Source organism: Rhinolophus sinicus, chromosome 2, assembly GCF_057876585.1.
Source record: "Rhinolophus sinicus isolate RSI-liver-muscle chromosome 2, RSI-T2T, whole genome shotgun sequence".
Classification (NCBI taxonomy): Eukaryota; Metazoa; Chordata; class Mammalia; order Chiroptera; family Rhinolophidae; genus Rhinolophus; species Rhinolophus sinicus.
The window spans coordinates 28,581,204-28,596,158 of record NC_142502.1 but is presented as its reverse complement, the minus strand read 5'-3'; the positions used below and the strand labels follow the sequence as shown (position 1 = coordinate 28,596,158).

The 14,955-nt window shown below is 38.7% G+C and overlaps 1 protein-coding gene and 1 pseudogene across 1 annotated transcript in view; one reads left to right on the top strand and one right to left on the bottom strand.

Moving 5' to 3' along the window:
* Positions 1–11,496: 11,496 nt before the first annotated feature.
* Positions 11,497–12,576, top strand: LOC109446223 (calponin-3 pseudogene; annotated as a pseudogene).
* MOXD1 (monooxygenase DBH like 1) overlaps positions 12,523–14,955 on the bottom strand; it is an 82,653-nt gene continuing 80,220 nt past the window's right edge. Inside the window, exon 12 of the mRNA XM_019729372.3 lies at positions 12,523–13,574. Within this exon, the coding sequence (XP_019584931.3) occupies positions 13,515–13,574 (60 nt within the window). The 3' untranslated portion in view covers positions 12,523–13,514. The remainder of the gene's footprint in view (positions 13,575–14,955) is intronic.

Below are 14,955 nucleotides of genomic sequence, written 5' to 3'. Positions count from 1 at the left end.
CATGTTAGGGTGATAAGCACAGCCTGGGGGGCATTTACTCATTGGCTCCCTAACCATAGCAAGTCTTCTACTTGCTCCACTTGTTTGTTAGTGTTTTTCTTTTTTCTTGTTTGTTTTCCATCCTAAAATGGAGATAGTACTAATACCCAAGGACTAATTAACTATTCTATTCAAAACCTTTAGCCTGGCACATGGTGCTTCTCAGTATTAGTTTTTATTGTCACAGCAGCACTGAGCAATGTATTTCCTAAAGAAATGATGCTCATGATTTGCCATACCAAAAAGCTTTCCAGGTTCAAATATGCTTGGGAGATGCTGTGACCGGAAGCTTGCCCAAGGTCACACGGAGATTTATAATGTTCAGACTTCTTCCACACAGCTCTGCTTCTACTTTCTCACCCACAAAATGGGGTCAATAATAGTCTCTTCCTCCTATTAGTGTGTGAGTATGAAATCAGGTGTCATATATTAAACATTTAGCAAAATACCTAGCATATCATATGTGCCCAATACATGCTAAAAAGGAGTATTACTATGACTAATATACTGGTGACTATTTAATAATACTGAGAAATTCTGAAATTAAGCAACAACAACAACAACAACAACAACAAAACCCTTTTTAATGTTGCTGAACCAAGTGTTTCCCAAACTTAATTGACCATGGATCTCCTTTCTGGTGACCAGTGAAAACCATGATCTAAAGAAGTGAACCCTTTAGAGATGTGTGGTTTTCCACAAGAAGCTCCTGGAGATGATGTGTCTTCACCCAAAGAACATTTCAGGCTGTAGCAATATTCACTGAACTCTCCTTGGCACAATGTGGTTCAGGTTGTGGGAGAAGAAATGTAAAAGAGGGCACAGTAGTGGCAAAATTACGGGCCTCAGAGTCCAGACATAAGGGCATCCTAGCAGAGTGACAAGAATATGGGTCTCAGGCTCAGACACAACTGGGTCTAAATCCTTGCTGAGCGTTTTTTAATCCTTTTTTGGGAAGATAAAGAGGAATTATTTAATCTCCCTAAAGTTTTGTTTTCTCATCTACAAAGTAAGAATGATTGTGTCAGCTTCATATGATTGTTGTCTGGTGTAGTAAATGAATATAACTGAACTTCAATCAATGACATTTCCTAGTTATTGTAGTGGTATTATTATTATCTTTTTTAATTGAGAAAATGAGCAGGAAGAGGTCGGCACAAGTACTCACTACAACTCAGATCCTTCCGCTGGCTGGTACCCTCCCATGACATTGAGTGTATTCCATTTTCTACTGGTCCCTGTTATGTCTTATACTTAAACTTTTTTTTTGTTTGACCAGACTGTAAATCATTAAAAGCCCATCCCTCTATTCTTTAGTACCTAGACTGCGTTAAGGATGTAGGAGATTGTGATTCACTGTGTGGAAGAAATAATAGAATGGCAGGTATTAAATCAGACTAACATGGGAGACATTTTCAACCTAAGCATCATTCTAGAGCCCTCCAAGCCAAAACTGAAGAGAAATACCCTTTCTAATTTGTGTTCCAAAATGAACAGGCACCACCTCTCCTGTGGAAAACAGCAAATATAACTCTTGGCATGCTTTCCTATTAAAGAAATATTATGTTGGATATGCCTTATGTTCAATTGCAGAGTCCCCAAATAGAGGAAGTGAAATCCTATCGTTATGTTATTGTGCAGAGTTCTACCTTCCTAGAATTAGTCTGTTAATTTCCAGACCCTCAGTAGCTTCCAAAAAGCGGCAGAATGGTGTCACACAGGGTGTCCTGCGGGGTCTCTGGTCCCGCTCCCCACATAAGAACACAGAATACAGTGAGGCCAAAAAGGAACACCCATGGAGCCATAGATAGGGAAGTCATACCATTATAGTCTCGCTGGTGGCAGGGTGAGATACACACACAGTAGGAGCCCACGACGCACAATCCACTACCCACTTCTCTGCCAACCAACCAACAAACCAACACAGCCAGTGGCTGATGGCCAACCAGTCACAGCTGATGGCCATCTCCTACCTGAGCCAGCACCTTTCCACGTGAGGCTAAGAGCTGGGAAACTGCTCTCTGGGTCTCTGTCCCCACAATGGTTAACCACAACCCCTAAGGCCTAAATCACAGTCACGTACTTTGTCCTGAAGATTTTGTGCTAAGATAATTATATGAAAAAACGAAACCTCTTATATCTGACAGTCTTGTGATCTCAAATCTCTACCTTCTATAACTAGTCAGAAGGCAGGATTGAAGTTTGTTCATTTTAGGTGTCAACTTGATTGGGATAATGGGTGCCCAGATAGCCAGTAAAACATTATTTCTGGGAGAGTCTGTGAAGGTGCCTTGGGAAGAGATTAGCACGTGAATTGGTGAATGGAGTAAATTGTCCTCACCAAGGCGGTGGGCCTCATCCAGGCCATTGAGGGCCTGAAATGAATAAAAAGGCAGAGGAAGGGTGAATTGTTTCTCTCTCTCTGCTTCAGCTGAGACAACCGTCTCCTACCGTGGGCCATCAGTGCTCCTGGTTCTTGGGCCTGGGCGGGAGGAGGAGAGGGGAGGAGAGGGAGGTTCAGATCAGGATTTTCGAATGCTTTCGGGCTCCGACTGAATTACATCACCAGCTTTCTTGCTTCTCCAGCTTGCAGATAGTCTCCTCTGCCTACATAACCCTGTGAGCCAATTCCTGTAATCAGTTTCCTCTTAATAACATCTAAATATACGCTATTGGTTCTGTTGCTCTGGAGAATCCTAATACAGACCTCACAGGATAACCATACTGTGCATACAGTTTTATATTAACTTAAAATTTTATTTGCACTCTTTATTTTAGAAGGTTGAAGAAAAAGGAAAATTAGCCATAAAAGATACCTCCTTTTGGGAAAAACTAAATTAACATATGGTTTATTTTTAAACAAATCTACAATCTAAATTCATTTTTTAAAAAAGTAAAACATAGTAGGTAGTTATTTGCTTCATAAGTCAGTACATTCCTTGAAAGTAAAGACTTTATATTTTCTCTCTAGACAGCTGGTATGCAGTGCTGTACCTGACATGTAGCAGGCATTAAATATGCTTTTAATATAATAATCTCTCTTCAAGAACATTTAAAATATAAAAAAATTAATATGCACAGTTTTTATTACCTAACTCATCTATCTCATGAGAAGGATCATGCATTCTTGCACACAGGCAACACGATGTGAAGCTTTCTATTCATTAAATGAAATTCAATGAAACCGACCTTATTATGCCAGACATCTGCTAAACATTCAGGTTCTTGAGATAGAAAATTTAAATTTAGCAGCATTTCTCATTAATGGACATTGATAATAAATTTGGGGGTGTTTTATTGTTTGAATTTGAAGTGGCTAGAAACATGGAGTCATTCGTTATTTTCATTAGATTCTACTAATGTACACAAGACAAGAGATTGTGAAGGAAACACCATTTGGAGTCAAAACCAATACTTTACGACAATTGTCTTTTAAAAGGCTGTATTAAGATAAAGTTTCTGGTTCTTATGTAATGTTAATAGAAAATATGAAATTTTATTAGGATTGTATTAAGATTTTTATGCAGCTATTCAAATGCCCAGCCTACCATTTGACAAGATTCAAATCCTGAAATTCTTTGGAATCCTAGAGAAATTTACTACTCTGGTTGCATGTGATAGATCTACCACAAGAGGGCACTGTGCTCCCAATTCACTCCAAAAGAAGCTCAAATTAAAGTGTCTCACCGTAGCGTCTCTGTCCTGGCTCCCCGCAAGAGGTTCCAGCTGTTCCAAAAGGAATATTTGCATGTGTCTATCGTACTTGGGAGGAGATGAAACAGAGAAGCCGTTATGAGCTCAGTTGTTCCAAAGGCAAGAAAACGTATGTAATGAGAAAACTATTGGTTTGTCAGCCCATCAAGTCATTTATCATTTGTGCCACAAGGTGGCACCTCTTCCTCGATGATAGCTGTGCCGCCAGCTGTCAATTTCTTTGTGTTGACAATCAGCACTGTCATTTTGATAAAAAGGTTATTTCTTATCAATAGAAGCTTTATTAAGAAACTTTTTAAGTTTTTTTAATCTACTTATGAACTTTTTCTATTTTTAGAGAGTGTTTCGGATAAAGATGATCAAATGCTAGAACAATGAGCGTTATTTTCACTGTATCTAAGTGATTTTCACTAGTGCTAGAGCAGAGGCTTCTCTAATACAGGTAATTCTGAGTTTCACGTCTATCTCGTTTCCAGGACTAGGTTAAAACTCTCTCAACAAAACTGACAGAAATCCTTATTTTAAACAATCAGTAACAATTTAACCATGAAATACATAAAAAAGACATATTATATTTTGAGGAATGTGATTTCATCACTTAGTGCTGCAGCTAGGTTTTCAATTAAGCTGAGTTTAGCTCAATAATTTTCTAACTCATTTGCCTTTTGATTTGCATGGTCCATTATTAAAGTTCTCAAGCTTGAGGAATTTCTGGGCTATATTGCAGCAGCTAGAACTGAGGTTTCTCTTTGTCACATCAGGATGATGTACTCTTCTTTAGGAAGAGGAAAGGAGAGAGAGGCATGAGTGAGGATGGGTTTTTATAAGAAATACAGACTGATACGATGTCACAATAAGAATACTAGTGAGCGTTTGTAAGAAGCCACCACATTGCTTTAACAAATTGCAAGTGTTCTAGGTCCATCCGCTGAGACTATGTTTCAGTAGGTATGATGTGGGGACCGGGAGAGGATCTTTATTTTTATAAAATGCCCTAAGCGATTCTGACTCACATCCAGGTTTTGGAATCACTGACAAGGAAATTATGGCAAAAGACTAGATTAGAGATAATAAGATCTTGAGTTAAACTCATAAGAGTAAGAATGGCAGAAAACATTCAAGGGTCTACAAGACATAGGGACAGACCCACTAAGGATTAAAGAAATAGGTGAAATCTGTGATGAGTTCAAATTTCAGTTCAGGTAAATGAGGAGATTTTGAAGCAACTTTACAGAAAGGAAATAAATACGAACATAGATTTTTGGAGCAAGATGAGTTCCATTTGGGATACAATAAGTTTGGAAATAATACACATATGACAGAAAAAATATATTTATTGTCATTATTATGTAATGTAATAACATATATACAATAATATGTAATTTATAATTCATTTATATGTATATCCAGGTTGCTATGTCTAGTCCAACATGTTTTGAGACCAGGAATGACCACGATACAATGGTGAACTCCACAGAGAAGGCAGAACTCTGATGAACACCAGCATTTAAGCCTGGAAGTTGCTGAAGCACATTTTGTAGGGCATGCTCAGCATATTTTTAATTTTTAAAAATTGAAATCTTTAGTTGAAGCTTGTGTTCTTCAGTTTCTCCAGAGACTGCTTCATTACAAATTTTCTTATAATTGACAAGAATGCTTATTTATATTACCCACTTGGCAACGTAGTTATTGAATGTGCCACCCCAGGTTTAAGGAGTGGGAAGGGTTTAAGAAAAGACATATTGGGAAAGAGTGAAGAGAGAATTGTAATGCTTTACTAAGGGGGAAAAGTATGAAGAAGAAAACAGGAGGCAGTGATCATTGTGTTAAATTCAACAGAGAAGTTAGATGAGATTGGTCTCAGAAACAACCTGATTTTTCATCTGATAATTTAACAAAGAATGCAATTATTCAACAAATGTTTATCGGACATTTTCTCTGTACCTGGTCATATGTTAGGAACAAGTGAGACAACAGTACACAAGATAGTGATAACTCTTGTCTTCGTGGAATTTATAGGCCAGAGGACATAGAAAACTATTGAGGGAATATACTGTAATAAATCCTCTAAAACAGACAGCATACGATGCTAACAGGTAATAGATGAGGAGTGCCTGATACAGCTGTGGGGATGGGGAGAGTCAGACAGCTTTTCTGCAGGAAAGGACACTTACAGCTGGCTCCTTCTGTGTGGATATCTGGCTTCCTGTGGCTTGGACCAATCTGACTCTTCTTTGGCTCTACACTCTCTCCTGGTCTTAGTGTTCCCTTTAAACTGGGCCCTATGAAAAGAAGGGAAACTTCCCACTCCTGCCCGCCCACTCCCAAGGAACCCCATTGACCAGATAAATAAGTGTTTGTCCTCCTATGGGAAAAGTAAGAATTCAGGCAGAAACCAAGTCATTTCAGATATCAATTCAAAAAGAGATTTGTTGACTTATAGGCTTATAAATTTCATGAATTTTAATCTAGGCTGCTGTCTCTTTGGAAAGGAAACCAGTGATCTCCCTGAGTTGAGGGGATAGAACTGGGATTATAGGAAATCCAAGGATACGAGAGTTCACAAGAAGAGTATGAAAGAGAAGAGAAACGCACAGAGAGAAAACTCCAAGAACCTGCAGGGCTCTCCATGACTACTAATCAGCTCATGATGAAGCAAAGGGAAAATCCACCTGAAAGGATTTTAGGGAACAGTGCCTGGAGGTCACTCAAGCCTGGAAATAATGGTAGTGCCTGCTGCCAACAGCCAGAGTGGAAAACTCATAAAATTCATGGGGAATTGGTTAAAATACTAAGAAAGATCTTGCTTTGGTAGTGGGGAAAATAATAATCCTAGACTAAATTCTGTTCTGTTTCTACCAATAAAGCTTAAAACTGGGGATGAAAAAAAAATCAAGATCTGGAGATTAAACTATTTCCAACTATTTTAAAAGGGTTTCATAACAAGTTCATGAAAATTGTAGTAATACAAAAATATCCAGCAGCCAACAAGGTGTATTTCAAAATATCTGGCATTCAATCAAAAATTACTGCAAAAAAGTCCTGCAAAAAAGTAGGAAAATACAGTTCATAATAGAGGAAAAGTGAATCAGTTGAAACTGATCTAGAGATGTAAAGGTGAAGAGATTAGTAGACAAGGACATTATAATACTTACTGTAATTGTATTCCATATTTTCAAGAAACTAGAGGAAAAATTAAGCATATTAAGTAGACAGGGAAGAAATAAAAAAAGATTCAGTTCAAATTTCTAGAGATGAAAGCTATACTATGTTTGATGAAAAATACATTGGGTGGTAGTAAAGGTGTATAAAATATTGTTGAAAAAACATAGCAATAGAAACTTACAATAAAACACTTTCTCCGGGAGCAGCCAGCCCTACCCACATCACACTCTTTCTTGGAAAACTATCAGAGTGCACAGGCCCCATGTGGGTGGCAACTGTCCTTGGTGTGCTCTGAGACTTTTGCTGAGTAGCTCCATGCTCAGCATTGGCAGCAAACCAGAGTCTACATTAGCCTGTTGACCACAAATCTTCTCATTCTGGTGACTCCCTCAGATCCCACCTCACCCAATTTGCATAGTGCACAGGTTTTATCAGTGGCTGAACCTTCAGGGAGCTAGCAGGTGGCAGCAGTCCTTGGAATGTCCTGGCATTCTGAAGAGCTATCCCATGCCTGGTCTTGGTGGCAAAGGTCCTTGGTTGGTAATGTGGCCTCTCCCACATGTCTCCAGGGTTAGCAGAGATAGCGAACAACCACAGATCACTTCGTAGTTCCTAACAGGTAGTTCCTGGCTGGTCACAGGGAGTGGGTGACCTGGACCTGTACCAGAGGCCCTCACAAGAGGCCCCAGAACCCACATACTTGGAAGTTGGCTCAGACCACAGCAGAACACCACTCTAGTAGCCCCACAAGTTCCACACCCAAAGGGTGGTCTCATAAAGCACCAGAGCCCGCTGGGGCAAATCCCCCTCAGGGGGGTAAGCCCGCCCTGCACAGCAGTCCATCAGTGGTGGTAATGGCCAAACCCCACAGCAAACCAGCCTGAGGGTCAATCCCAATAACAATCAAGGCTCAGCTATAACAGGAAGGCACAACCCATACAAGGGACACTCCCGGAACACCCGGAGCAGGTGACCAGGGAGACTGTGGCAGGGCCCCACAGGACACCTACTACATAAAGCCACCTGGTCAAGACTGGGAGACACAGCAGATCTACTTAATACATAGAAACAAACAGAAAGGCAGCCAAAATTAATGAAACAAAGAAATACTTTCCAAATGAACAGGCGAAAACTCCAGAAAAAGCCCTAAAGGAAATGGAGGCAAGCAAACTACCAGAGACAGAGTTCAAAATAATGGTTATAAGGATGCTCAAGGAACTTAGTGAGAACTTCAACAAAGAGATTACAAGCATAAAAAAAGGACATAGAAACCATAAAAAAGAATGTCAGAAGTGCAGAATACAGTAACTAAAATGAAGAATGTACTAGAAGGAATCACCAGCAGACTAGACGAAGCAGAGGATCAAATCAGCAATTTGGAAGACAAGGTAGCAGAAAACACCCAATAGGAGCAACAAAAAGAAAAAAGAATAATAAAAAAAATGAGGACAGTTTAAGGGACAACATTCTCATCATAGGGGCACCAGAAGCAGAAGAGGAAAAGCAGGGGATTGAGAACCTATTTGAAGAAATAATGACTGAAAACTTTCCTAACCTGATGAAGAAAATAGACATACAAGCCCAGGAAGTGCAGAGAGTCCCAAACAGGATGAACCCAAACAGGGCTGCACCAAGACACATTATAATTAGAATGGCACAGTTTAAAGACAAAGAGGGAACCCTAACAGCAGCAAAAGAAAGGCAACTAGTAACTTATAAGGGAGCTCCCATAAGATTGTCAGCTGATTTCTCAACAGAAACTTTGAGGGACAGAAGGGATTGGCACAAAATATTCAACATGATGAAAAGCAAGGACCTACAGCCAAGGGTGCTCTCCCCAGCAAGGCTATCATTTAGAATCAAAGGACAGATAAAGAGAAAGCTAAAATAGTTTATCACCACCAAACCAGGATTACAAGAAGTTTTAGAGGGACTTCTTTAGGATGGGGGAATAAAAAATCAAATTATGAATAAAAAATGGCAATAGCTACATATCTAGCAACAATTACTTTCAATATCAATGATTAAATGCTCCACTCAAACGAGATAGGAGGGCTGAATGGATAAGAAAACAAAACCCTTACACATGCTGTCTACAAGAGAATCACTTCAGATTGAAAGACACACATAGACTGAAAGTAAAAGGATGGAAAAAGATATTTCATGAAAATGGAAACAAAACTAAACAAAAGCTAGGGTAGCAACACTTATAGACTTTAAAACAAAGGCTATAACAAGAGACAAAGAAGGGCCCAGTAATCCTACTTCTGGGTATTTATCTGAAGAAACCCATAGGCTACTTTGAGGCGATGTGCACATCCATTGTTTACAATGGCCAAGATATGGAGGGAGCCTGGGTATTTGTCAATGGATGAATAGAGAGGCAGCAGTATGTATATACAATGGAATACTGCTTGACAATGGAAGGGAATGTGTTCTTGCCATCTGCAGCAGCATGGATGGACCTGGAGGGTAATGTGCTGTGTGGAGTATGTGAGACAGAGAAGGACAGATGCAATGTGGTTTCGCCTATATATGGAATCTAAATAACAAAATAAACAAACAAAAGAGAAACAACCTCACAGATACAAAGAATGTGTTGATGGTTGCAAGATGGGAGGGGGTTTGGGGGTGAGTGAAAAATCAGAAGGGATTAAGAAGTACAAATTGGTTGTTACACAGTAATCATGAAGATGTAGGGTGTAACATAAGGAATACAGTTAATAACATGATAGTGACTATGTATGGTGTCATATGGGTACTAAATTTCCTGGGGTGATAGTTGGGAGAGGTTTCGGGGGCAGGGTGAAAAAGATGAAGGGATTAAGAAGTACAAATTGGTAATTATAAAATAATCATGGGGATGTAAAGTAAAGTACAGAGAATATAGTCAATAATACGGTAATAACTATATATAGTGTTAGGTGGGCACTAGACTAGTCAAGGGGATCACTTCTTAAATTATATAAATGTCCAACCACTAAGCTGTACACCTGAAATTAATATAAAATAATATTGAATTGTCAACAGTAATTGAAAAATTAAAAAGGAGGGAAAAGGTAAAGGGGCATGAGAGGTCCAGATTTTTAGTTATAAAACAAATAAGTCAAGGAGATGTAATGTACAGCATAGGGAATATAGTCAACAATATTGTGATAGCATAGTATGGTGTCAAATGGTTGCTGGACTTATCATGGTGATCGTTTCTTTAGGTATATAAATGTTGAATAACTATGGTGTACACCTGAAACTAATATAATATTGTATGTTAGCTATATTTTAATAAAAATCTTTTTTAAAAAAGTAAGTACAATATAAAGAAAAAACTAATTTGTATCATAAACCTTCTAGATGTACTTTGAAACTTTAATATGCAAATAAGAAAACATATTTCTAAAAATAATAATAATAAATTCAATATAAGGAAGAAAAAGAGGAAAGTAAATAAAGAACAGATGGAACAAATAGAAAACAGTAAGACAGTAGATTTGAACCAAACCATATTAATTAATGATCATGTTAAATGTAAATGGTCTAAATACCCTAGTTAAAACACATTTTGAATAAAACAGCAAGAGCCAACTACAGATGCTCCTCAATTTAGGATGAAGTTATGTCCCGATAAACCCATCGCAAATTGAAAACATCGTAAATTGAAAGTGCATTTAATACACTTAACTTACTAATAGCCTAGCCTACCTTCACTGTGCTCAGAACAGTTACACTTAGCCTATAGTTGGGCAAAATCATCTCACTGCACTGCCCAGCATCACAACAAAGTAACTCACTGCATTAGCCCGAGGGAAGATCAAAATCCTAAGTACAGGTTTTGTAGGTCAAACCATCGTAAGTCGGGGACAATCTGTATATTCTGTCCAAAAGAAACTCACTTTAAATGTAAAGACACAAGTCAGTTAAAGTAAAAGAAAAAATGGAAAAACATATACCATGCTAACACTAAACCAATATCAACTAAATATGTGAAAATTACTTTGCTATGAACAGGTATCAGCCTAAATTTATTTATGTGAACAATAATATCTAGGGGCCCCAGGATTTATTTGAAATCTTTATATCTTCCTATCAATTTTGTTATAAACCTAAAACTGCTCTAAAATATAAGGTCTTAAAAACAGAATAGTGTCTACAATTGTTTAAGTATCTTCTGTTAGGCACCCTGTTAAATGTCCCTTAAACATCATCTAAGTGATATGTTTTACATATTTTATGACTGTAGGAGGGATCCTTATTTTTTTAGGGTATAGTCACATTTTATAGCATATGCTAAAGGAAATCAAGTGTTAAAAGGGAGAGTAAACCCCAGCAGCAGTGCATTTATTGTTGATCTCCAGACATCATCAAGAGAAAATGTTTTTGCCCCAGTACACTGACAGAAACTTGAAAATAATGGTTAACAGCCGACCGGAGGCTTTGCGGGACCTAATCGGATCGAGCCTCTGAGGCACCGCCTGCATTTCTCCGAGGCCCAGGGCAGCGACTTTCCAGCCTCTGGTGCTGCGGCCACTCCTCGGGGCCAGGAGCGGGGAAGCCCAGTGGGAGAAGCCCCGAGCCGAGCGCAGCCTCTTCCCGCAGCCGACCACCATGACCCACTTCAATAAGCGCCCTTCCTACGGGCTTTCGGCCGAGGTCAAGAATAAGATTGCTTCCAAGTGTGATCCTCAAGCAGAAGATCTTCGCAATTGAACAGAAGAAGTGACCAGCATGAGCATTGGCACCAACTTTCAGCTGGGCCTAAAAGATGGCACAATCCTCTGCGAACTCATAAACAAGCTACAGCCAGGCTCCGTGAAGGAGGTCAATGAGCCCTCGTTAAACTGGCCTCAGTTGGACAACATTGGCACCTTTATTAAAGCTATTCAGGCTTATGGTATGAAGCCACATGACATATTTGAAGCAAATGATCTTTTTGCGAATGGAACCATGACGCAGGTTCAGACTACACTGGTGGCTCTAGCAGGTCCGGCTAAAACAAAAGGCTTCCACACAACCATTGACATTGGAGTTAAGTAAGCAGAAAAACAAACAAGGCGTTTTGATGAAGGAAAATTAAAAACTGGCCAAAGTGTAATTGGTTTGCAGATGGGAACCAACAAATGCGTCAGCCAGGCCGGTATGACAGCCTATGGGACCAGGAGGCATCTGTATGATCCTAAAATGCAAACTGACAAACCTTTTGACCAGAGCACGATTAGTCTGCAGATGGGCACCAACAAAGGAGCCAGCCAGGCGGGGATGTTAGCACCTGGTACCCGAAGAGACATCTAGGATTAGAAGCTCACCTTACAACCAGTGGACAACTCGACAATTTCTCTACAGATGGGTACCAACAAAGTCGCTTCCCCGAAAGGAATGAGTGTGTATGGGCTCGGGCGGCAAGTATATGATCCCAAATACTGTGCTGCTCCAACAGAACCTGTCATTCACAACGGAAGCCAAGGAACAGAAACAAATGGGTCAGAAATCAGCGATAGCGATTACCAGGCAGAATACCCAGATGAGAATCCTGGCGAGTACCAAGGTGACTACCCCAGAGATTACCAATATGGTGACCAAGGCGTGATTATTAGATTCACAGAGACAAGCTCAGTATTTAGCCCATTGTTTTTATTCTGTGAGAACCAAGCTAGCCTGGAGTAATTTTTATCTTGTCTTCCTAAAACACTATTATGCTTATTGTATCTAAAACAAATATTGCCTTACATACATTCCTTTTTCCTTTTTCTGCCTCTTCCTAAATAGTTGCCTTTTAGTGCTGTAATGGTTAATTCCTACAGCATTACCAATAATTCGCATATGAAGTAAAAAGATATACTGTGAAAGGGGAGTACTCTTGTACAGCGAATTCTTTTATTAGAGATCTATGCATTTTTACAATCTTCTACTTAAACTGGTGTTTTCAAATAATAGGAAGCTTTTTTTTTTTTTTTTTTTTTTTTTTACAGTTTAGTGTCTGGTTTCTATGTGGAAGACTAAACTCATGCTTATAGCTAAGGTGGTGTTTGCCAACTGAATTTAAGATGCAGCATTTTAGAAATTTACATATCAATGTTTCTACAGTATTGTTTGCTAATTTTTAAATAAAATCATGATCCGTGTGCATTTGTGATTATATGTGTACTCATTCTCTCCCCAGAGCTGATAGTATCTTTTCAGAGGTGTTTTCTAAAGGAGCTGTGTACAAAATCAGCCTCCAGACGCGTAGGTCTGCGTGGTGCATGCGTTCTTCCTGTTTGTGCCAATGTATCAATGTAGAGTTGCCGTTTTCTTCAACTGTATTTATTGTTGCATTTCTCAACATAAACTTACCTCATTGTATTTTTTTATAAATAAATATTTTGTTTGAACATTCATATAAAAAAAAAGAAGAAAATAATGGTTAAATTGGCAATGGACTTTGAATAAGAAAAACTATTTCTACAGAAGCTGAGAAAGACTAGCCTTCCTTTGGAAAAGTTTTCCTTGGAAGTCACATCAACCGGGGCAGTAAAGCTGAAACGGTGGAGCAATTTTGAAGTCGCTGCGTGGCCCTCCGAGCTCTAGGTGGGGTGAGTAACCCAGAGGCAGCACAAATGACTTCAACTGAATAAAGGGGAACTGCAACTCCTGTCTTCAGTGTAACTGTCACTGGGTCCAGGCTGGAACAAAGCAAGTGTTTCAGATTATGTTTCCTAATGCCCATTCTGCAATTACACATTCTCCTAACACTGTACTTTTCTAATGAAGAGGTATCACAATTCTAATACATTATTATTTGTGTTATTTTTCCAACAAAATAGTGAATTATCTTTATTATTTTAAACTTTTTATTTTTGACAAGAAGTTGAAAAATTAGTGTAGTCTGTGTACCGTACACCCAGCTTCCCACAATGATAACTTCTTATATGATCATAGTACATTGTCAAAGGCAGTAAATCAACATTGATACAATTAAGTGAACTACAGACAATGTTTGTATTTCACCAGTATTTGCATGTGGGTTTTTTTTTTTTTTTTTTTTTTTTTGAGAGGAGGGGTACATAGTTCTACGAAGTCTTATCACATGTATATATTTGGGTAACTATTACAATCAGGAAATCGAACTATTCCATTCCCACAAAGACACTTCCTCATTTTAGCTTTTTATAGTCAAATCCTACACCCAACCTTAATTCCTGGCAACTACTGATCTGTCTTCCATCACTATAATTGTGTCATTTTGATAATATTATAGAAATGGAATCATACATTATGTAACTTTTGGAGATTGCCTTCTTCACTCCACATAATGACATCGAGAATGATCCAAGTGCGTGTATCAATAGTTCATTCTTTTTTACTCTTGAGTGGCATTTCATTAGTGGCATGTACCCCCGTTTGTTTTTCCATTTATCCATTTGAGAGCATTTGGGTTGTTTCCAGTTTTTAGTGATTATAAATAAAGCCTCTGTGAACATTCATGTAGGTTTTTGTGTGAACATAAGGTTTCTTTCCCTAGTTTAAATACCCAGAAGTGTGATGGCTGAGTTACATGCAAAATGAATGTTTCACTTTATAAGAAATTTGCAAACTTTTTATCAAAGTGGTTGTACCATTTTACATTCCCATCAGCAATGTGTAAAAAACTTATATATTTTTGCTTCACATTCTCATTGGCATATTTTAATTTTTTTTAGAATTTTTTATTTTAGCCATTCTATGTATCATGGGTATTTGTCTAATTATTGTTCATTGTATTTCTCTCTCACAGGCTGTCAATTCTAGGTCAGGACATTTGTCCTATTTTTGGCCTGACCAAGATTGGTGCTGTCTAAATGAGAAGATGCAAGAAAGAACAAGGAAAAGAAGGGGGAATTGGAAGGTGGAAGAGAGGGTGGGGAGAACCAAGAAAGAAATGGATGAGGAATCTGTGGGGACAATGTTTTTTTCCCTCAAATGCCAGGCTGTTGTTTTGCCTGCAAGAGCAGACTGCTGGGCCCTCCAGTAATTAGAATATTTCTGCAAGTGTATGGACATCTGCTGTCACAGTGGCACCCACAA